Here is a 24,949-nt window from a genome sequence, read left to right as displayed (position 1 = left end):
TGAGTTCCCTAGTTGCATCTTTAATTGCCTGCTTTTGCATGCTTGCTTGAATGCTTGCTCTCTTTAGAGAGGCTCTGGGTGCTGCGGGTAAAGGGGTTTGTGTTGCTGTGGGAGTGGAAATACCAGCACCCCCGAATCCTGCTTGGCTCTGTCCATCTTTCTTTGAACCCAACCGTGTTCTCTTTGATGCATCACCTGTATCCTTACTAGCCCCAATATCCTCAGGCACAGGTGCACCACTTCGTCTTGCCAGTTGTTGTCTTTTCCATTCTTGTAGCTCGGCTTCAATGTTTGTAGGCACAAGTTTGCATGCACCAATGCCTTACTCGGTTAAACTTGTGAAATGGGCCTTAACACGGATTATGGACCCTCACGAGCAAACCCCACAAAAATTGCATTTCCACTTTTGTGTGCTTGAACCACCATATTTAGACACAGCCTATATGTATACATATATATATATATGTATGTATATATATATATGTATGTATGTATACATACACATGTATACATACATATGTATACATACAAATGTATACATATGTATGTATACATACATATGTATACATATGTATACATATATATGTATATATATATATACATATATATATATACAATCTGTTTCATATTCGCTTGTAGACATTTTTTTCTTCGAAAATCGTGCTCTTTGGATAAAAAACGCAGGAATTCGTAGGTTTTCCCATTGGCCATGAAAGAAACTTGTTTCATTGCAATGAAACGTTTATGAAACATTTCGTTTCATGCAGTTGCAATGAACTAAATAGGTACTATGGCCTCGGTCTTATTGAAACTGTTCAGTCTTCTTCATACACATGGCCTAGAATTGTGAAGATGAGGTGACAAATAGACAAAAGATCAGCTAACTGAATCATTTTTGTGTTTTGTGGCTACTATATTTTACAAGCTTGAAGATTTTTAGTTAGTCTTTTCTCAAGAAGTTAATTTTGTCATTGGACGTTTTCTTGTTGAGTAGTAGGAAGCCCATTTAAACTGTTTGCTTGTCTTTGTCTCATTCAAGCTTAGAGAAGGAACCATTTTTGAAAGCTTACAAAGGTGTATATCCCCTTTTCTATCAGGTTCCAGCAATTGGATTAGGGTGCATGGGATTATCTACAGCTTACCACCCGATCCCAACTGAAGAACAAGGCATTGATCTTATAAAGCATGCATATGAACAAGGAGTCACCTTCTTTGACACTGCTGATATGTACGGCCCGTTCACAAATGAGGTTTTGGTTGGAAAGGTAGCTTCTTGTAGCTTAGAAGGTTTTTTTCTTTTGATTTCAACTCGTTTCATGCTAGATTTGGTTCGGAAGGTAGTTTCTTCAAGTTTAGATGCAAGCTTACCACCTCATTTGTATATTGAAGCTGATGGCCCAACCCACATATCCTATTTGGGAACTAGAAGTCCTTATTACGAACTAAGCTTCTTCACTAGCTAAATTAGGTTGGTCACACATAAATCCCCACCTGTAGGGGCTTGAACTGGCAAGATTGCCTGCCCAAGACTCATGGGTGGTCATGACCCCTGGCTGCACCCTTTATGTGTAACCAGCCTTAGTGAGCTCTTCTGACCATTATCTGACTTTTTAACATCTCTCCCCCCTGTCATTGCTTAATTTTTTGACAATGGTTTCTTTTCTGAGGCCTAATGAAAGACTTTTTCTCTTTCTCTCAAACAGGCTCTTAAGTTTCTGCCTCGAGAAAAAATTCAGCTTGCAACAAAGTTTGGCAATGTGTATGAAAATGGTGAGCTTGTGGTGAAAGGCAGCAGGGATTATGTACGGAAAGCATGTGAAGACAGCCTGAAAAGGCTGGATGTCAGTTACGTTGATCTTTACTACCAGCATCGTATTGACACTTCTGTTCCAATCGAAGAGACGGTACGTAGGAGACTGCATTGATGTGTTGTTGCAAAGTAGACTCTTGTGCTCATGATTGGATGTTAGAGGCTTAAGTGAAAACATGGGATCCCAAGCAGCTAGTGATTTTCTTTTTGTGAAAAAAAGAGACTTCTTTTTTAAGTAAGAAAGAACAAATACAAGATCACAGCTGAAAGCCAGAAATCCTCATCATAGTGTGTAAACTAACCGCAGTCAATCATGGGCGCTGTGATGCCAAGAAAGTGCAGTGGGAGTCGATGAAAAAGATCTGGTGCGCTTAATTGCCTCTGTGTGCATGGGTATCCTGTTTGATGTGAGCGATGACTGAGGGTTGAGAGCTTAGAAGAATGAATGACTGGGCACGGGCAGTAAGCCGATTCCATAGAGCAGCTTCGTGCGTAAGGGCATCCCTCGTATCCTCATCCTCTATGGTGTCTGGAGGACCGGTCGAGTGATGAACTCCAGACGGTCGTAAGTCTTCAAGATTGCTTCCACAATAACTTTCCAGATGTCATAGTTTGTGCCATCCAGCTTGGCATCTAAAGGAAAAGTTGGAAGAGTGGGTATTTGAACCGCCCGAGGTTGGTGAGTGCCCTGATGTACCTCCTCTGAAAAATGCACCCACCAAAACAGCCCAAGAGCTGATCTTTGCACTTGTAGGGAGGGTGGGCAGGATAGAAAGATAGCGAAGAGGAGAAAATGAACGCAAAAATGCAGATCTGCCCCTCTGGAGAAGAAATTTGAAACACTGCGGACAGCCACCAAGTTCGTGTGGAAATGCGGCGAAAATCACCACCAATCAGTGATTCCAGGTCTAGACGCCTGTGGGCTCTGATACCATGTCAGAGGGCAGCGGAAAGATGTAGAGTGATGACAAAAATGCTGAAGCTCCAAGAAAGAGATGAGAGAAAACAACAAAACGCTGATGCACTAATCCTCAAGAAAAGAGTGGATACAATCAGCCCGTAGGCAAGGAGTAGACTTTGCAATTTTGAGGGCTGAAGGTGCTCACCAAAGTGATCAAGCAAATGTGAGGAAGAGGGCAGCATATGTATACACCACATATGAGCTGGCCAATTGCCTCCTAGGTTCTTACACGACCTGAAAATAGGCATAATAGCCATAAAAAGGGTGGGCAACCCACATCAAAAATATGGGAAAATATGGGGAATGCCTAAGCATGGAAATGGCCTCCGTAGACACCAGAATAGCCACCAACAGGAGATGATATATGCTAACACCAAGATCCAAGTTCCAACTGTCGGTGTGCATCTCTCCGAGCCTGGCCACTGCATGTAATCAGAAGCACCCAGGGGACGACCAAGGTCATGTCTAATAAGATCTTTCCACACAATGAGCTATTTGTTGTCTTGTCCTGTGATCTCTCAAGAAACGTCTCATCTTGCTCCAAGATCACATAACTGCTGACACAGAAGCGGAGAAGAGGGTGTTTTGTAGACTGCCTTTGTTAGAAAGCCTCTGACCACTAACTTGCATGCGGAGTAACGCTGTGCATTGGATTTCCGGATCTATAGTATTCAGCCCTCCTTGCTTAGGGTGAATGATAGTGTTCCATGTGACTTTGGCTCATCTGTCAAGTGTGCTTGTCAATTGTGCCATCCAAGGCCTGACTAGAGGAAATTGCGGACCAAAAGCACCAACAGGAGGCAATAAACGAGATAGAGGCAAGGAGTACTTGGTTAACCACCAAAGCTCTAGAGGTTGTCCAATTTTATGGAGCCTTAATGAAGCAACTTCTTTCTGATGCTCTTCTCATTGGGTGGCGTTTGAGGCTGTCCCGTGACAGTCTGCTTCCCAGGCCTCACGAAGGAATCTCCCGGTGATTGGTGCAGTCATTGGAAGAGTGATGGAATCCCCCCCTAATGCCGCTTAGGCCCTCGCACGGGCGGTTGGGATTCCATCCCTTGGCATTTGTATTGCCTCGCTGAAGATAGTGCCTCATGTCATATCCCTTCCTTGCCTCTGGGGGACCCCATTCTGCAGAGAGCAGAGTACTCAAGCCTCCTAGGCCAATGCTTCATATGCAGGCCGATGGGTGGGAGATCTTGCTAGAGCTTGTCCTTGTTGCTAGTCTCGGAGACTGCCTCCGGTGCCCCCCCCCCCCCCCCCCCCCCCTCCCTTCCCCTTCTTCCTAGCTCAGATCAACCTCAAGGGGCTGAGGGAGCTGCAGGCCTTCAGGCAGCAGAGCACCAGGACCCGACCGTGAACGACTTTGCTGCCGTGGAGTGGCAGACCGTTGGCCTGCGCCAAGGCCACTAGTCGACTTCCAGAGCTGAGCGGAGTTGCCGAGTGCTCCAGGCTGGCAGAGTACAGGAGGATTCGATTATGTCATAGAACTGTTTCGAGCATTTATCACTCTGAGGGTCCCACCTCCGGCCCCTCCGGTTTGGAGGCCGTTACCCTGCTGGGATTCCTCCTCAGATTCTCAGATTCCAGTGAGGCTAGTTGGTCCCACGGAGCCCTCGGAATAAATCTTTTCTGGGGTGACAGAACCATGTCAAGAGTTGAGGGAGACCAAGGGCCTCAAGAAGGGAACAACTATAGAGGCAACCCAGGACATCTAGAAGAGATCCAAGGCCGTCAATCTCTCTCACAAGATTGTAGTCATGACTTCAGCTAAACATGGAGAATATCAAAGTTCAAAAAGTATCTTCAAGATGAAGAGTTCCTAGCCTTGAGAGTCAAGAATGAACAAGACTACAGAAGAGGCTAGATGTTCGAAGATTTTATCAAAGACCAGAGTACCGAAGACGAAGGTGTGGAAGCCGCTAAATCCTCCTTACGAGGTAAAGGGGTTTCCTTTAGAGAAGAACCCAGAGCCACCCGATCTATCACACATGGAGGACAAAGAGAAGCTACCCCTAGACCCGCTTTATCAGATGGAGTCTCTTCTGACCAAGCAAAAGAGAAGAAGGCAAATGAGCCTCCATCCAGCAAAGCATATTTTAAGCTAGGAGCGAAGAGCGTAAAGTTTGATACCTTCTATGGAAAGCGGGACACTCAGAAAGCTCTATCCTTCATCAAACAGTTTGACGTCGCCTTTGGAGGAGAAGACTTCTCCGAAAAGTCCAAACTCTGCATGGTTCGTATGCACTTGAAAGATGCCGCCTTGAGTGGCTAAAGGTGGTCCAACAAGGGACTGAGCCTACTTCATGGAGGACAAAGAGAAGCTACCCCTAGACCCGCTTTATCAACCCAATCTATCACACATGGAGGACAAAGAGAAGCTACCCCTAGACCCGCTTTATCAGATGCAGTCTCTTCTGACCAAGCAAAAGAGAAGAAGGCAAATGAGCCTCCATCCAGCACTTTGACTATTATTAAAGCAAAAGGAAGGAGGCAAAGCAAAAGCGCGAGAATAAAAAAGAAGCTAGGGAATAAAGGCAAAAGCAAAGCATGGATAAAAGCAGGCATCTCCTCAAGTATATAAAGGACCATGCACCCTCTTGGTGGATATAGAAAAACTATTGGAGGCTCATAGAAGAAGAAGGTGGAAGAACTCCCTTGGGAAAAGCAAGAACCTTATCTTCTTCATCACCTTTCTACCTCCCCTCTACCGGCGGCCCCCTTTGCATCACCAACCACCGCTGCCCCACCCCCTGTGAAGAAGCGCCGTTGCCCAGAGCTGCCTTCGCCGCCCGCCACCGGCTGCCTCCGCCGCCCGCCATTGGCGTCGCCACCGCCCCAGAGCCGATTTTTCGTCGATTGCCGCCGCTGGCGCCTCCGCTGCCCCAGAGCCGGCGTTTTTGCCTCTTGTTTGCTGGATTTCTATCACCCATTTACTCCTCCACCACCACCTATGGGCTGTTGCCTGACTCTTCCATCGGCACCTCCTTTTAGCCGCCTTCTTTGGGAGGGGGGTTGCTTCCATTTGAGGAGCTGCCACCTCCTCCTTTCTTAGTGAAAAGATTGGATTGAGAACAAAGAGCTTTTTATGGATACGTGAGAATATTAGTTGGATTCTTTGGATTTTGGTACTAGCCTGGTGTAAGACTCTTGTGGGTCATTCTCGTGGTGAGCTCGACAACTATCTTGTGCCACATCATCGACCTCGGCCTGATCTCGACATCGACACTTTGTTTGATATTGTATTCATTTGTTGTATTGGTCCTGGCTTGGAAAAGCCCGTGGATTGTTCTTGAAATAAATTCTTGAAGAGGGGGCGGGGCTAATTCCTCGCTCAGCGTGGTGTACCATGTGAATCCCCTATTCCCATCTTTCTCTCCCCCTTCTCTCTCTCTATCTTTATCTCTCATACACGTGGTTGCATCTATCACTGCACGCTCCGTTGGGCTTACAGCGAGCTCAGTGGGTTACCATTAGGATTGGAGAGGATTGTGTGGGCTTCCTCAATGTTTATGTCCCGAACGTTGCTGTAGGTAGAGCCACCTTCTGGAGCACAATCCGTCAGTCCCTCCCTTAGGGTGACTTCGTCCGCGCACACCTTGGATGCGGGCCTCGGCGAGATCAAGGCAGCATAGAGTAGATTGGCGGGATTCTGTGAGCAGGAGAGGAGCATTCGGCGAGGTCTTACTTCTCTCCAGCGTCTTCAAGAGAGTTTCCCCGGTAGCCCTTGGATTGAGCCAGCTGGTTGCCGCCCGTACAGAGATCAGATCCATAGAGGAGAGGAGGGTGGAGTACACGTGCCATGCCAGAGCTTCCTTTTGGACCCAGGCTAGAGATAGAGTCAACGGGGATTTCTTTGAGATTGCAGGCCCTCACAAGCGGAGAGATGGTATTCGGAGGTTGTGAGGCTAGGATGGAGCTATCTTTTTCGACACCCCCACCCACGCACCCCCCCCCCCCCCCCAGAGAGCCATTGCCACGGATTTTTTCAGATCCCTTCTCACAGGTGCCCCATTATCCTCACAGGTGGTGGACGTGCAAGAGAGGGTCTGGCGGCACATGAGAGGTGGTTCCCCCGCTCTCCGGACCTTTCTATTGACTCCCTTCACAGCAGAGGAGCTGGCAGAGGCCTTGACGACTTTTCCTAGAAGCAAATGCCCGGGGGCAGACGAGCTTCTAGTTTTCTTTTTTCTTTGCCACTGGGATCTCATGGAAGGCGGCCTTCTCGAGCAGCCTTCAATGAGATTATGACTACAAGCTCCATGCCATAGAGGCTCTCAAAGGGTTCGATTCACTTGATTCCTAAGGAGGGCGGTGAGACAGATTGGAGTTTCGGGAGTGGAGACCCATCACACTCCTTGGGACCGCCTACAAGTTTTTCACCAAGGCCATGGCCAAGATTTTTGAGGAGACAATAGCCCCCATTCGGATATGTGTGGTTTTTCATCACTCTAGACCTTCTACGCCAGAGAGTGGCGTGATGATCTTCTCTTTTCCTTTGAGTGTAGCCCCGGGAACGGAGTGGGACTCGGAGTCGGTGGCTGCCGCCATCCAGGGATAGGCAGTTGAGCTTTCACACTATCTTCACGATCTTTGCACCACCAACGTACTCACCCACCTCTGGCCCTTGGCTAGGATGGAGCTTGGAGGCTTAGGCCATAGAGACTTGGACGTTTCCTCCAGCCTGGAGGTGACGTTTTTTGTGTTCTTGCATATCTTAGTTGTTTTATATCTTAGTCGGAGTACCTCTCTCCCCTTCTTACAGATACCTCCATTGTGATCGATGGAGTTCGGAGTATTCATACTCTCGCGCTCGGATAGAGTGGCGTCACATGGAGGATAGGATCCGCGCCCACTTGGCGCGCCTTTGCCCCCCGAGACGGATTGTGATTATGCCCCATCTAAACCCACGCCGAAGACTCTTCGAGTGGAGGTCAGTTCTGATAGTTTTACCTCCCACAGAGATTGATATGCAGATAGCCTCATGGAACATTCAGGGGTCAGGGTTTAGGGGGGCCTCAGTGCTTTCAGAGACAAGGCATCCTCAGAGGAGAGATTCACAGAGCTACAATTGGGGGACCCATCGACATTCTTTTCCTCAAAGAGCACCACCTTTCCCAGGGGCGTACCTGCCGTTGCGAGAAGGTTCTACTAGGCAGGAGTCCTCGTGACGTAGGGAGGAGTTTGTTTTTGTTAGTGAGCAGCTTTTACTGGCAGTGACAGGCTCAAGTCATAGTCTTTGGGTGAGCACAGTGGGTTACCATTATGATTGGAGAGAATTGTGTGGGCTTTCTCAATGTTTATGCCCCGAACGCTGCAGCAGGCAGAGCCATCTTATGGAGCACAATCCGGCAGGCTCTTCCTCAGGTTGACTTTTGGTTGAAACGGGTTTCCTAAAAGTTTCAAACGCGTTTCAAATGGGTTTCGTAAAATCAGCCCAATGTTTCCTACCTACAGGTTTTTGCATGTACAAAATTTCAAATATATACTGTATAAAATATGTAAAATAACACTAAATGCATAGAATACATGGAAACATCAATTTGAAGCCTACAGTCTTTGAATCACAAATAACAAAAACCGTATAATCATCCATCATCAATGTCAAATGATCATGATTCATAGACCATGGTCCACTGTCCATGATCCATGATCTAATCATCCATCATTCCATGCCACAAAAAAAAAACAAAACTATACATGACACTACATAAAAAACTTTATCAAAAGAGTCGCACAAATTTCGATGGGACAAAAAAAAAATGTCAAAAAATTTGCTTGAAAAAAACGTGTTTCCTACAAGGAAACGTTTCGGAAACATTTCCAAGGTTCCTTCCTCATAGGAAACGCGTTTCCTAACTACTATGCCTGTACATGAGGCGAGTTTGTATCTAGCTCTTCGTGGTTGTATTTAGCCCCTTGTGGTTGTTTTTCATTAACTAATAGAAGGATATTTTTCTCGAAAAAAAAAAGATTTCAGCCTTTCCTCGCCAACTTGATCCATGACACTCAGACATGTTTTGTTTAGGATCGGAGCATTTTGGACAGCATCTTCACTTTCTGGGAGGCGACAGCTTCTGCCAAGATGCGGTAGCAGGACCTCATTGTGCTCCTTGTGGATTTTGAGAAAGCTTATGATAGAGTTGACTAGGGCCTTTTGGAGGGCACGATATACCGGATGGGGTTCCGAGTGGAGTGGATCTGCAGTGTTTCAGGCGTCTACATGGCCTCTCACAGAGTCAGGTTCTCATTCAGGGAGCCCGAGGTGACATATTTCCCCTTTCTCGCTCAGTTCGGCAGGGCTGTCCATTGGCACCATACCTCTTCCTCTTTGTCGCCGAGGCCATGAGCAATTTTATCTCAGTCAGGAGATGGGGCTCCAAGGATTAAGCCTCCCCATCCGTACCTAGGAGGAGCTGTTGGACTCAGAGTTTGCAAACACAGCAATATACTTATCCGGTGATGTGGGGAATCTCCAGAGATTCGCAGAGGCGATGGAGATCCTTTGTTGCGCAGATCAATTGGCATAAGTCGTGTGGTTTTCGGGTAGGCTCTCCACCCACCCCAACTTGGTGTCGGTTAAGGCTTTCCAGTGGATCCCGAGGGGCACTCCAGTCCGCTATCTTGGATGCAAAGTGGGCATCAATATCTCCCCAGAGCAGCCAGCCCCTCTTCTGAGCATTCAGAAGAAGCTTTTGTACTGGAGTTTTGCGAGGCTTTTCTTAGCCGGCTGAGTGGTGGCGGTGAACCAAATCCTTCTTGCCACCATGTGGTATATTACTTCTTGTTGGGCCTTCTCCCGAGCTTGCATTGGTCAGGTACAGTGGTTGATCCACAACTTTTTGTGGGCAGGCAACGATGGGAGGCCTGCCCGAGCCAAGTTGGCTTGGAGAGTGATCATTCGGTCATGACACAGAGGGAGCCTAGGCATCATTGACCCCCCCATTCAGAGCCGTGCCTTGCTGGGCAAGTTGATTGTTAGAGGACTTCTCCCAAGTGGTGAGCCTTGGAAGGGCTTCCTCTTGGCTAGGATTTCAGCCCGTACTCTGATGCTGGGGGGCCCTTGGCCGCAGAGCACCAGTTGGATCTTCAGAGAGATGCGGGCCCGTTGTTTTAGCCTAGCTTCTGAGGACAGATTTGCCGCCAACCTACTTTGAGCTTGGGATCACCTTAGGCCGGTCCTCCAGCAATCAATTCCGGTAGCTCGGAGGAGCGTCTTCGGCAGCCCCTGATCTAGAACCCCTTGATCCATTTACCCAGTGGCCACATGTTGGGGGCACGGCCTCATGTATCCTAGGGAGCGTTGAGCATAGGACCTACTAGATCCCTTGGAGATTGGCTTGCATTTAGATAGCTTCTCCCTGAGGCTCAAGAGAGAGACCTGGCTGGGATTCGGGATATAGACAGACTCAACTTGGACATCGACTCTGCTATTCCTCAGGAGTGGCTGACCCATATCTCTAACCCGATCCCCCCAGAGTGGGGCTGGGCATGTTTACTAGACATGATATTCTCTTGGCAGTTCATGGCACGGATGAGAGCTGTGCTTTGCTCACTTTTTCGATTGGACACCATGGCAGATTACAGAGATCAGAGCCCCCCTTTGGATGACTTCACTGGATGCACCATATAGAGGGTTAGGGTGATTGGATTCTAGGCACATGAGTGGCACATTGACCCCCCTCTGGCGAAGGTGGCCAGGGAGAGACTTTGGTGTTTATGGATTTGGGAGAGCTGGCCCCTCACGTGCCTCTAGTGGGACCCAGGGGAGTGGACTTGGCGTGATCCTATTGACAGGGAAGAGATGCTGGGTATCCTGTTCTTCGCATACACCGCACGGCTAGGCCGCAGGATCTAGATGCCCAAGGTTGAGGGTACCCCGGCAGTAGTAGTACACTGGCAGTCACTCACGGGGCCTCTTATAGCGGTTTGTCTTAGATTTTTGGAAGAGGCTCTGGGAAAGTTTTCGTCCACGAAAGATCACCCTCTTTCTTTAGCTGTTGGTGTTACGACCCTGTGTTTTTCTCTGGACGGTATGCAGGTGGGCACGGGGACATGGTGGACAGTGTGAATGGCATCCGTTTGGAATTGAGAAGGAAACCCATGTGTGGACAGGCCCAAGTGTGAAGGGGACGAAAGGATTTTAATTTATAAGGTTTTATAACCTTTGGTGGTTCAAAATAAATAATATTTTGAAGAAGCGCTTTTTGCTATTGTTTTTGCTTTTAGTTTTTTTAATGAGAAAAAGGGGGGTGGCGTGCTGTTCTTCAGGCGCCTCCTTTTGGTGAAAAAAAGAGCGAGCTTCTTCTTGGATGGCTGGTCGCCAGAGAGCACAGGTGACACCAGAGCTGCAGGGCAAGGGCTTATCCCTTCTCTCTTGGTGAAAAGCAAGGCGAACTGAACTGCTTCTCTCTCTCTCTTTGAGAACCGGCGGGCTGGGCTGCAGGGAGCGTCGGGTTGGGCTGCAGGGAGCGTCGGGTTGGGCTGCAGGGTGGCGCAAGGTTGCGTAGGAGGCAGATGACTGGACTGCTTCTCCCTCTCTCCCCCGTTCTCTCTCTCTCTCTCTCTCTCTCTCTCGCTTGGTGCTATGGAAAACAACCCTGGTTTTGGCACCGTGCTTGGATGGTGTATATGTGGGTTTCTCATGGAAACATGACATTGGTTTTCGAGAGGAAACAGGACTTTGGTTTCGAGGAAACATGCCTATGGTTAATGGGAAACATGTCTTTGGTTTCATGTGGAAAACATGTCTTTGGATTCAGTGAATAGGTTGTAGTTTTCTCGAGGTTACATGCAAGCTGTGGCTATAGGGAAGGACATATGGTATGGTATAGCCCTATTGCTGTTTGGGAAAAGGTTTGAAGGATCCATGGTAGAGATGGAGAAGACCTTTGGAAAGCAAGGAGGTGTTGTACAGGTGTACCTTCTCTATGGTATACTGTGCTGTAATAACGAGAGTTCTCATTTGGAAGTCCTGGGTGAAATTACAAGGAATCCTATTGGTGGAGGATTCTACAAGTTGTACTTTGTACTCAAATTTGATCAAGTAAAGAAACACCGCAAGGGGCGCCACTGCGTCTTGGGGCCAATCGGTGTCCATGTACTATTTGCAGGAGCACTCTAGCTCCCCCTGTTTGTTTTCCTTTTCCAAGTCCTCAAAGGTGTTGAAGTGTTTTGTGTGCGAGTGTTTGTTTGACCGCCCATCAAGTTTCTGAAGGCCATTTTCAGTTGGCACACTAGAGTTTGGTGGTTGGCCATTGGCGGTCGACCAGCAGCTTGTCCGAGGTGCGGCCACCCTTGGGAGTCTCAACGATGTTGTCTTTGGGATTGCCCGAAGGCTCAGCAGGTTTGGCAACAGATTCTCCGCATTTTCACGATGGGCAAGACCTCGACCCGTATCATTTCATGGGGCACCGTCGCTTGGGCCATAGAGGCTGAGTTTGTCATGGCTTATGAGGAGGAAGGTGGGGGGCTAGCCCTTCAGGTCTCTCACCTTCGCATTTCGGCAGTACCAGTCTCAGCCCCATCTACTCATCTTTGGACCTCGAATTCGTGCCAAAGACGGGAGATTTGTAGCAGCATTGCAGCCTGGCACATTTAGAGAGCTCGATGCAGCGAAACCATCGAAGGCATCCACACTCTGCTTGTGGCGGAGTCCATTAGAAGCATTTGGCTCGATATCATTCATACCCTACGCGTCCAGTGCGGGAAGTAGCAGGGTGCCTCTGACCGCATGCGGAAGCGGCAGGAAGCCTTCTTGAGGCTTTGGCGGCCTTGCCCTCTTCTCACAGATAGAGGTGGTGATTCCACTTCGCATTACAGACCACCTGTGTGGTTATCCCCCTCTCCCTCTCCCTCCCCCTCCCCCTCCCCCTCCCCCTCCCCTTGTAGTGATAGCCTTCTCCTCATAGAGCGGCCAGCTGGAGAAGTGCATCTTTCTCCACCTTTTGATTCTTTGATCCCCGCCCCGTACATGGAGGCGAGTTTGTATCTAGCCCTTTGTGGTTGTATTTAGCCCTTCGTGGCTGTTTTTTGGTAACTAATAGAAGGATCTTTTTCGTGGGAAAAAAAAATAATTGGCATCATTAGGACTTTACGAAGACCTAACATTTAAGCATCCTTGAGACATATTACTCAGCATCATTAAGATATAGCATTTGTTGATTCATGTAGTATATTTCTGAAAAAGCTTTAATGAACCACTTAAACATGGTTTTGAGAATCATTAGATAAACTTAGGAAACCTTTAATGAACTACTAGACATTGGTTGGATCATCTAGCATGTAGAAAAAACTTCAATGAACCGTTAAACATTGTTAGAGATTTGCATATATGAGAGTATATGAAATCTTGTTTAAGCCTTGGATACCATTTACAGGGCATCTATTCACAACAAGCTTGATAATTAGCAAAGACATTGATCCTACTTAATCCAAAAATCTTGTTCATATGTTATGTAGACTACCATCTCACAATGGACATGCCTAGGTAACATGGAACTTTATGAAAAGTACCTTAAGTAAACAAGATCAAAACCCAATTCTATGAACTACTCAATGCAAGCAACTTCCTCCGCAACTCCTTTCAAATGATAAGCTATTTGAATTTCAAGCAGAACATGGATTGAATTATGGGATCTACTTAGTAGATAAAACATAGCTTAAGGCATAGATCAATCACACAACCCTTGAGACCTCATTAATGTTATTCTTAAAGCATTCCTACAAGCATAAAAATTGTCGTAAGTCGAAAGAAAATCCTACCCATATTTTCATTGATTCATGAGTTTCAAGAAGAGAATTCAACTCCTCATTGGTGAGCAACAAGATTGAATCACTTCATGCAAGCTAGATTAGGCATCTAACCACTTTATATGAGTTGAAGGCTTCATTTGACAAACCTGAAATTTCTGGTTCTCATGAGAATTGGCCATTTTAGGAGGCTCTCCTCTCACCCTTAAGCTCACCATTATGCTTGCCCATAGCACCTAAACATGAGTACTAAGTATAGCCAAGCGTTGCGAGTGTCTCAAACCATATATACATGAGTTTGATCTTGTCAAATAGCACCAGGAAAGAAGGAGAAAGCTGGCGCTGAAATCAGATTGAGGGGAGAGTAGAGTATCAAAAATCAAGCCCATAAGCTCAGCATTGGCCATTCTTGTCACATGCACGCCTGTGCCATGGCTAATCTTGTGCATGAACAGTCTTAATCCTTGGTTAAGCATCAGTAGGACATCATCATCAGTAGCAGCATCAGCCTCAACAGAAGCCTTAGGTTCTTCAGCAGGATCAGCACCATCATCATCATCATCATCATCATCATCATCATCATCATCATCACTAGCAGCATCAGCATGGGAGAGCATAAGAGCCTGTCGGCAATGTTGCATGCGCGCAAGCCTTTGCTGTATTGATCCACAATCCTAAGCCTGATTAAGAACATTGATGCTGATTAAACATGATTTAAGATAGAGGAGAGAGAAGAGAGAGATTTGGTGTCGGGGTTTTTTGTATTTTAATATGGTACAAAAAGGTTGCATAAAAGCTTGTACATGTGTCACTAATGGGCACGTGTATACGGAACCAGTTCACTACCAAAACAACATACATACATCAACCATTCCTAGCATATACATGATTACCATCATTGTGAAACATTACATGAGCATATACATCCTGCAAACATTAACCAACTTGCACATGACACGGCACTAGGGGCTGAAGTTGGGCAACAAACGCCCCCCCCCCCCCCCCCCCCCCCCCCCCCCCCGAGGTATCTTTATTACCAACAGAAGTATTTATATGTACAAGATGCGGGTGCCCGGAGAGTACACACTCATCCAGCTGACACTAGATTTATCCAACTGTGAAAACATAGGTAAACACATTACTTGCAACTCCTCGGTCACCAACCACCCTTGTTGCAACGGTCACCAACCAAGGTTGAGCGATCACCAACCGCTCCTGTAGAAATACCCTCGGTCACCAACCAGGGTAGAGTGATCACCAACCACTCCAATACTTTGATAGAGCGGTCACCCTCTAACAAAGTGCTGTCCCAAGCCTGCAAAACAGTAGCCAGCCATGGTTTTGGCTCACTGGCCACCCAAAGGTTCCACTAGATCACATCCCTAGGCCTGGTACTTGTCTAGGGACATGTTTGCTCAAGTTTCGTCGCGAGAAACCTCCTGCAAACCTGTAAAAACAGCCAATAATGGCCCTTATAACAATCGGCCAGCTCGTGTTGAGGCTCTGTTCATTCCGACCAAGCCTTGTTCTCAGCAGAGAAGCACAAAAACAGTCCAAACAGCCATGCGCAAGCTTTTGGAACCGAATCTAACAGCCTGCAGCCCTGTAGATGCAGTCAACCTGCCCCGTAGAGAGAGAAATAGCAGCCAGCCAACCCTGGGACTCTTGCTCTTGGCATGTACTCCACCACCTGTAGCTCATGCAAATGAGTAAACTTGCTGTTTTTCCTATCCAAACAGCTCCTAACGGCCCACCACTTCCTGATGAGTGCTTTACAAGTCAGGGCTTGCCCACTTTGGCCCTCCCACACCCAGAATAGGAGCTCGTGGAGCTATTTGGGAGTGCCCGGGTGCCCATCTCTCATAATTGGCCTTGGTTCATTAAAAATAGTCCAGCCTGATGTGAACTCACTTATAAAATTATAAGTGTGTCCGCCCACACTTTAAGTGAATGTGAACCTTGCACCCAAATTCCAATAAACCTTAGTAACATGAAATAATGAATAAATTGGGTTAAGTGTGCACACTTACCACCTGCAAGACACATAAGGAAACCATGAGTCCCAAACAGGTGTGCACACGCGTATCCACGGGTTGTCCAGGCGTCCCCGATGCCCGTGGACATTCACCGGCAAAATACCAAGCAATGTCCAGGCATCAAAAACAAGTCATCCATGCATGTGCAACTCACATACATATGCTGGTGCACAAACATAGTGGATGAAATCTCCCAACTTACATCTTGTACATCCAACTAGCCCGTTCTCACAGGCGCCGTCGTCCACACAGGACCAAAAAGTACTCATGAGGGTAACCACCCTTCCATGAGTCCAGAGTCACTCACCAGGGTTACCACCCTTCCATGGTTCATAAATCATGCCAAGAACTCACACCAGGATACCAATCCTTCCATGCCCTTCCACATGTATTCAATCATGACATCATTCCAGATGTCTGCTAGAGAAGTGGTGACAACATGTGTGGGCCTTGGTTGGCCCCAAGGGGTTGATCCTTGGCCCCTTCTACAGAACTTCTACTGATGCTAGACTTATGAAACGCTGAATAAACTGAATGATGTGCTTATGCTTATATATATGTGAGGGATGCAGTCAGCCAACCATCAGGGCCTGCCGGCCTACTATGGACCGGAATCATTGATAAAATAATGAATAAATGCTGCACTTTCTTGTATGTTGGTCCTGCCACACCTGCTGCCACTCCATAGCACCTGGCTGCCTGCTGCACAAGGCCTGCTGCCAGCCGACAGGCTCTTATGCTCTCCCATGCTGATGCTGCTAGTGTTGTTGATGATGATGGTGATGGTGCTTATCTTGGTGAAGAAGATGAGGCTTCTGCTGAGGATGATGCTGCTACTGATGATGCTTTTGATGCTATTGATGATGATGTCCTATTGCTGCTTAACCAGGGATTAAGATTGTTCATGCATATGATTAGCCATGGCACGGGTGTGCACGTTACATTCCCTTTTGCTAAACTTAATGACAGAGTGGACACTCTGTCATCCTTCCTCCCTGGACTTCTTACTTTAAACTGGTACTGACTTTGACCTTCTACTTTTAACTGACTTTGACTTTGACTGATATTTTTGTCCGAACACCTTCACTCTTGATCTCCATTTCCAAGTCTTGCCGAAGTGCTGAGCATTTGTTCAACTGCTGTCCCCATGCCTACTTTCCCTTACCCTTAACACAACGTCGGGTCACGTGCTAGAACTGATCATGCCTGGTGCTAGGCCTTTGGAATTGATATGAGAGCTTAATGATGTACTGTTTCTGCGTACATACCCTTAGGGAATGCTTCCTCTAGCTTTACCACTCCATCTACTACCTTGCTGCATCCTTTCTGCTGGAACTGTGCACCTTCCTTGGGACAATGCTTAGTGGGCTGAGCTTGAATGCTCTGATACCAATGTTGCATGCGCGGAGGCCTTTGCTGTAGTGATCCACAACCCTAAGCCTGATTAAGAACATTGATGCTGATTAAACATGATTTAAGACAGAGGAGAGAGAAGAAGAGAGAGATTTGGTGTTAGGGTTTTCTGTATTTTAATATGGTACAATTTGGCTGCATAAAAGCTTGTATATGTGTGGGCGTTGGTCAGCCCCAAGGGGTTGACCCTTGACCCCTTTTACATAACTTCTACTGATGCTAGACTTATGAAATGCTGAATGAACTGAATGATGAAATGAATTATGTGCTTATGCTTATATATATGTGAGGGATGCAGTTGGCCAGCCACCAGGGCCTGTTGGCCTGGTGTGGACCTGAACCATTGATAAAATACTGAATAAATGCTGCACTTTGCTGTATGTTGGTTCTGCCACACCTGTTGCCACTCCATAGCACCTTGCTGCTAGCCGACAGGCTCTTATGCTCTCCCATGCTGATGCTGCTAGTGTTGATGATGATGATGATGGTGATGGTGCTGATCCTGCTGAAGAAGTTGAGGCTTCTGCTGAGGATGATGCTTCTGATGCTACTGATGATTACACTCTGAAAAATAATTATGGATGGTGTAATCAAGGTATTAGCACTTGGTATAAGGTTCTGTAGTCAAAAGGTTTTGCTAGTGATGATGCTTCTGAAGCTAATACCTTGATTACACCATCCACAACACTTGGGAGAATGTTGCTTCACTTCGACACCAATGTCTGGATTTTGTCTTCCAGTCTCTCTTGTTAGGAGGTGGAGAATGTTATGTCCCGTGTTGTGTGGACATAACGTGGCTAGTGTTAGAGACCGGCCGGATAGTTCTTATAGTAGTGTGAATTGGTCAAGTGGCTACATAGTTGGGATTATGGCTCATTTGTGAGTAGTTCCAGTTGTGGAGTTCTCCCTTGGACTAGGGCATCCCAAGGGTCCCAGCTAGTGGTTAGTCCACTGGTAGGCAATGCCAGTGAGAGCCGAGATGGCTGGGGTATGTGGAATGGGTCAGCATGCTTTGTGGGCACGTGCTTGCTAGGGTTGTGCTGGTGTCTAGCTCGGTGGGTGGCTTACCACTACGCTTGGTTTGGAGCCTAGGGTTGGGTGGCGAGTACTAGCCAAACCCCCTTTTTTTTCCCTTTGTTGTTTTGTAATTACAATGATATGCAGTGTCGCCAAGTAATGGACGAGCTTCACGGATCGTAAACAGTGAGAGTCATGGAAACCCAGTGCCCACACAAGTGGAATCTTATTGTGATGTGTTTCATGTATGCCTTACTTGGTGATGGGGATTGCTTGGTTTCCAGCTCGGGAATGGTTTGGTTTCCAGATTAGAAATGGCTCGGGAATGGCTTGGTTTCCAGATCAGAAATGGCTTGGCTTCTCTACTTGCCTAGACGTGGAGAACTCAACACTTGAGTGATAGAATGCAATTCAGGGTGGGAATGATAAGAGATGGAAAAGGGGACTAGTTTTCACTCGACATTACATGTAAGCAAGTATGTAATTAAATGACGAGTTTTGAGAGAAAAAAAGAAGAAGGAAAATTCAGATGTTGTGTCAAATGAATTTTAGATACGTTGTTTTTAGTGATGAAATGTACTGATTTTCCTTTAACCAGCCCATTTCCTTACAATTAATCTATCTTAGCTAACATGCCATTTCATGGACCTTATCCTATTGAGTCCATTACAGAAGTAATTCACCTCATGTGATAAAATCATTTCCTTGTAATATGAAAGTAAGATCTTAGTGAGAGTTTGCTTAAAAAAGCTGTCACATTTTTCTTTGCTTGCTTTGTAAAACAGGTGTTTGAACTCAAAAAGCTGGTGGAAGAAGGAAAAATAAAGTACGTTGGTTTGTCTGAGGCAAGTCCTGACACTATTCGGAGAGCTCATGCTGTTCATCCAATTAGTGCTGTTCAGCTAGAATGGTCCTTATGGACCAGGGACATTGAAGACGACATCGTTCCGTTGTGCAGGTAATCATTGAAGCCTTTCCAGCAGTTAACAGCTTTGATCGTGAGCTTGAACTTCACTCACTCACATAAGATGTTCCTAGCATTATGCATACTTATTGAGACTGTGTAAACACACCTGCAGCCATGCATACATACATACCTTACATACACATGCATGCGTGTGTACATGCGTGCATAGGTATATAGTAACACTACTGTTACATCCCAAGCCCGGAGCTGGTTATAGGCTTAGGTATAAGGGAATCGATCATTCCATGCTGGGCTTGTGGCTTAGCAGAAACTACTTCGTACAATGACACCGGAGAAGTTTTGCTAGGCGTTCGAGACACACTTCGTATGAAACGCGTTTTAGAAACACTTCGTATGAAACATGTTTCAGAAATGTTTTGTATGCCTAGCAGAAATTGGAGAAGTTTTTTAGAAACAGGCTCAAAGTTGCACCTGATGCCAAGCCAAGATACAAAGCCAGGTTAGTGGCTAAGGGCTTCAAGCAGGAATATGGTGTGGACTTTGATGAGATCTTCTCTCCAGTGGTCAAAATGACCACACTTAGAGCTGTATTAGCTTTGGTTGCTCATGATGATCTGGACTTGATTCAGATGGATGTGAAGACTGCTTTTCTTCACGGTGATCTCCATGAGGAGATATATATGCAGCAGCCAGAGGGTTATGCAGTGAGTGGAAAGGAGAAGCCTGAAAAAGAGTCTTTACGGGCTCAAACAGGCACCAAGGGAATGGTATCATAAATTTGATACATTCATGAAATCCCAGAAATTCAGGAGAAGTGACATAGATCACTGCTTATACACCAAGAAAGCTTTGGATGGCAGTCTATTGATCCTCATCTTGTATGTTGATGATATGTTGATTGCTGGGAAATCTCGTAAGGAGATGGATACCTTGAAGCAGAGGCTGCATCAAACCTTTGATATGAAGGATTTGGGTGATGCAAATCACATTTTGGGTATGCGGATACTTTGGGACAGAAATCAGCATGTGTTGTATTTGTCTCAGAAGGAGTACATTGGCAAAGTTTTGCAGAGGTTCAATATGGACGGGGGGAAGAAGACTAGTACTCCTTTGCCTCCATATGTGAAACTCAGTGCTATGGACAGCCCACAGTCAGATAGTGGCAGGGCTGATATGGCCAAGATTCCGTATGCTTCAGCTTGTGGCAGTCTCATGTATGCCATGGTTGCTACTAGGCCGGACATTGCATTTGCAGTGGGAGTGGTTTCTAGATACATGGCCAACCCTGGCAAGAAGCATTGGGAAACAGTGAAAGGTGTCATGAGATACTTGAAGGGCACACAGGATATGTGCATTTGCTTTGGCAAACAGGATGCATTAGTGCATGGTTACACGGATTCGGATTATGCCGGTCATCCAGATAACCGGAAGTCTACTACCGGTTATGTGTTTACATTCACAGGAGGTGCTGTGTCATGGATGTCCAGGATGCAGAAGTGCACAGCCTTATCTACTACAGAGGCCGAGTATATTGCAGCCACAGAGGCTTGCAAGGAGGCATTATGGCTATCTCGGTTAGTGGTTGATTTGGGCTATACAGGGGATATTCCATTGTTGCATTGTGACAGTCAGAGTGCCATCCAGTTGGCAAAGAACCCTGTCTTTCATGCAAAGACGAAGCATGTGGATGTGAAGTATCACTTCATCAAAGAGGTGATAGAGAACAAGCAAATTCATCTTGTTAAGATTCATACGGATGACAACCCGGCTAATCTGTTGACAAAGAGTTTGCCTCCGGAGCGGTTTGCTCATTGCAGACACTTGATGGGCATTGGATGAGGCCAGTTTCAGCCTTGATATGGCCTTGTATATTATCATGTACATGCTGATTTTTCTTTTCCTTCATTTAAGGGCACTTTGCCTTTAAGTGGGAGGTTGTTGGGGTAAAGGCATTATGCCCACCCTTATAGTGTGTACAGGCCCATAAGTTATAGTACATAGTACACTTAGTACTTTTAATGTACTAAGTGCACTATGTGTACTAGTGCAATATACATGTGTGATAGGGGAGTCACACACTTATCCCCACAACTCTCTCTCTCTCCCTTGTTCTCTCTGTGTATGTTTGCCACATGTACTCTAACCCTAATTCTTCTTCTCCCATTCAACAGGTATTGCACCTGACAACTTGCTGCTAGGTGGCTACATCAAAAGGCTCAGAAGGATCCTCAATTGACAAGCGGAGACCAGGTTCCACAGGAGTAGAAACAGGTTTGCAATCTGTCATTTGAAAGTATTCCAAGAGCCGCTGAATGTATCTTCGTTGAGATAACATGATGCCTCCCTCAGTCGGAACAAACCAGATACCAAAATAATATTGCAGAAGATCCATGTCGGAAACGTCAAATGTATTCTGTAGGTTAGCGATGAAAGTTTCTATGTGCCCCTTGTTAGGGCCTGTCACAAGCAGATCATCCACATAAAGATCGAGGATAAAAAGATGATCCCTGCCTTTGCGGACATAAAGAGTGCTTTTAGTGGGGCTATTGTGAAATAGGCAAGAGAGAAGGTAGGCATGTATCTTCTGATACCAAGCACGAGGAGCTTGTTTAAGGCCATATAGTGCTTTGCGCAATTTGCATATCTGATCCTTTGCACCCTGCTGAACAAAGCCAGGAGGTTGTAAGACATAAACCTCTTCCTGCAAATCACCATTCAGAAATGCAGTTTTGATATCCAACTGATGCACTTGCGAACCTTTATGCGCAACTAATGCAACCAGAGTCCGAATGGTCATCATACGTGATGTAGGTGCAAAAGTCTCATCATAGTCAATGCCTTCCCTCTGGGCATAGCATAGCCCTTGGCGACTAATTGAGCCTTAGACCGATCAACTGAGCCGTCAGGCTTCCGTTTTAGCTTAAACACCCGCTTCGTGCCTATAGCATACTTGTCGACAGGTAGATCACATAGCTCCCATGTATTGTTTCTAGCAATGGAATCCAATTCCGAACGCATGGTTGAAACCCAACTGTCATTCTCCAAGGTATCAAAGTGAGAAAGCGGTTCCCCATTCAGTGGAGTAGCGACAAGGACTGTGTCTATAAAATGGGATACATGTCTAAAGGCAGCTCGTGTCCTTCGTGAGCAAAGGTTCAGACAGCTTGTTGTCACGCAAAGTGGCTCGGAGCTAGCGCAGAATCCGTTGAGAATCACGAATAGCTGCATCCTCTTCAATTAATGCATCACCCAAGGCATCCGAATGAAAGGGTTGCTGATCCGGAGCAATAGGGATATTGTTGAACTGTTGAATCTGTTGATGGGCTGCAACAACAGGTGGCTGAGTTGGAGATAAGGCGGTGGTGCTAAGAGGAGTCAACACCAGTACCAAACAAAGGCATCGATATATCAAATACATCCGGAGTATCAATGGATGGCTATAGCCTACATGAAAGCATGGATTGAGATGCATATTCATCAAAGACGACATCTCTGGATACTATCAACTTTTGACTAGACGGAACATACAGCCGATAACCTTTGCTTTCACTGCTATACCCCACGAAAACACATTTCAAAGCCTTTGCTTCAAGCTTATGTCTTTGTTGTGCTAGTACATGCACATAAGCCATACAACCGAATATACGCATATGAGTAATAATTGGAATTCTGCCATTCCAAGCTTCATAAGCTGTCATAGATTTTAGTGCTTTAATTGGACAACGGTTCAGTACATAATTGGCACACATGACCGCTTCAAGCCAAAATCTAGAAGGCAGATCCTTGCTTTTGAGCATGCACCTGGCCATTTCCATGAGTGTCCGATTTCGTCGTTCGGCTACAACATTCTGCTGTGGTGTATAAGGAGTGGTATATTGATGAGAAATGCCATGGGACAACATGAAAACAGTAAATTCAATTTACAGATATTCCCTCCCTCTGTCTACATAATTTCAGCAGCTTATGATTGCAAGCATTTTCAACAAGAGGAAGAAACTGACGGAAAGCTGAGAATGCATGTGACTATTCTTTCAGACCATAACACCCAACAGAAGCGTAGTTATAGATGCCCACCGAAAGTATAGATGCCCACCGAAAGAGGGAGCCCACATAGGACCACAAAGATCACTGTGTACTAGCTGCAATGGGCGAGTAGCACCGACAGTGCCATCTTTCGAAAAGGACCGACGATGCATTTTTCCCATTATACATCCCTCGCATACATGCTTGTGGGGGAGTTGCATAGATGGCAGCTCATGAACCATAGCTTGACGTTGTGACCACATAAGAGATGAAAAATTCAGATGAGAAAATTGAGCATGCCAAAGCTCAATTTCACGCTGAATCCGTGGCGTGGAAATAGTCAAGGCATCTGCATGAGGATTAGTACTTCTTTCATACATGTCAAGCCTGTATAGGCCATTGCGCAGTGTACCAAACAAGAGAATCACATCGCAATTAGTTTTGTCGTGAATGAAACAACAATGATCAGAAAACTGAATCTTCAATCCTGCTTTGGCAAGTGCTGGATTGAATTAGTTCTGTCGTGAATGGAACGGCAATGATCAGAAAACTGAATCTTCAATCCAACTTTGGCAAGTGCTGAGACAGAAATGAGATTCTTGCGAATTCTTGATACATACAAGGTGTCTACAAGAGTATAAGGATCCCCAAAGCATGAAGTCAATTCCACATTGCCAATGCCTCTGATGGCATAGGATGTGCATTGTTAGCACACAACTGTTCCACCTAACATAGCATCTTTTAAGGTAGAAAACAGCTGCTTGTATGAAGTAATGTGCTTAGTGGCACTGGAATCAAAGTATCAGTCTGCATCTGACAAGAACAGACAAGAGGCAGGCAGATTGTCACAAATCCCTATATTCTAGGGACATGCGGATGCGTGTCAGGCCTAGAAACATGCGGATGCATGTATGTATTGTACTTGGGCATGTGTATGGATCATATGAGTGGATGCATATGAGTCCACATGGCAGGACATTTGTGGACTTTCGGGCGGTGCCCGTGTGGATTCCGGCCATGCACACATGGTGTGTTATGATGGCAGGCATAATATTTTCAAGTACAAGAATGATGATAGGTGGTTCTCCAAGTTTACTTGTGCACAATGCATAAATGATGCATGCCATAACTTTATTTTACTTTGTGTGACATTGTCTTGCTGCCTGGACAATGCTTGTTATTTTGGCTTGTGAAGTCCGAGGGACCGGGGACGCCCGGGCACCTTGTGGACACGTGTGTGCACTCCTGCTTGGGCCTAAAACTGTGGGCTTATGGGTTTTGCAGGTGGTAAGTGCGTCCACACTCAATTTACAGCTTATTTTATTTACTACTAAAGTTTATTGGTTTGCAGGTCCACACTCATTAATAAGTGGCCGGACAACTTATAATGCGTTCGCATTTGGTTGGACCAAAATTAATGAAGTCCGGACAGCTTATGGCCATTTCCCATTTGGTTGGACCAAAATTAATGAAGTCCGGACAGCTTATGGCCATTTCCCATTTGGTTGGACCTAAACTTATACAAACAGGACAAATGGAGCACTATGGGCTGGACACCTACCTGGACACCTCATGGGGACACTTGTCAGCCTGTATGTGAACCCACCAAGCCCCATAGGTGGCACTGGAGAAAGGCGCCTCCTTCAAGAGGTCATTTGGGCTGTTTTATTCATAACTCAACACATTGGAGAGCTGGTTGAAGCTTTGGGAGTTGCTACAGGGCTGGTTGCTTGCTTCCCGGACTAACACAAGCATGGATATCGATCCCCACACTCTTCTAAAGGGCTGGTTGGTAAATTTCAGACCTGTAATTTCTGGTTATTGCGAGTTTTGGGCTGGTTACAGGTGTCCAAAGTCAACTTGGACAGTACAGGACAGCTCTAGGGACCTCCACAGGGCTGTAGGACCCTTTACAGCAATGGAAAGTTGCTGTTTTGGACTGGTTATTGCATAAAACAGGCCGGACAGCAATGGAATATGTGAGCATGGATGTGTCTCAAGGATTCTTG

At 46.2% G+C, this 24,949-nt stretch overlaps 1 protein-coding gene across 2 annotated transcripts in view; it reads left to right on the top strand.

Moving 5' to 3' along the window:
* Nucleotides 1-24,949, top strand: part of LOC147634770 (putative aldo-keto reductase 1) — a 50,060-nt gene that overhangs the window by 9,991 nt on the left and 15,120 nt on the right. For both annotated transcript variants that reach the window (XM_086803954.1, XM_086803955.1), the window contains 3 exons: nucleotides 1,098-1,265; nucleotides 1,704-1,904; nucleotides 18,775-18,947. In XM_086803954.1, coding sequence (XP_086660080.1) covers nucleotides 1,098-1,265; nucleotides 1,704-1,904; nucleotides 18,775-18,947 — 542 coding nt within the window. The remainder of the gene's footprint in view (nucleotides 1-1,097; nucleotides 1,266-1,703; nucleotides 1,905-18,774; nucleotides 18,948-24,949) is intronic.

The sequence above is a fragment of the Cibotium barometz genome, chromosome 10, assembly GCF_041138505.1.
Source record: "Cibotium barometz isolate CiBa-2024 chromosome 10, ASM4113850v1, whole genome shotgun sequence".
Classification (NCBI taxonomy): Eukaryota; Viridiplantae; Streptophyta; class Polypodiopsida; order Cyatheales; family Cibotiaceae; genus Cibotium; species Cibotium barometz.
Note: the sequence above shows the minus strand (reverse complement) of the source record. Positions and strands in the feature narration are given on the sequence as shown.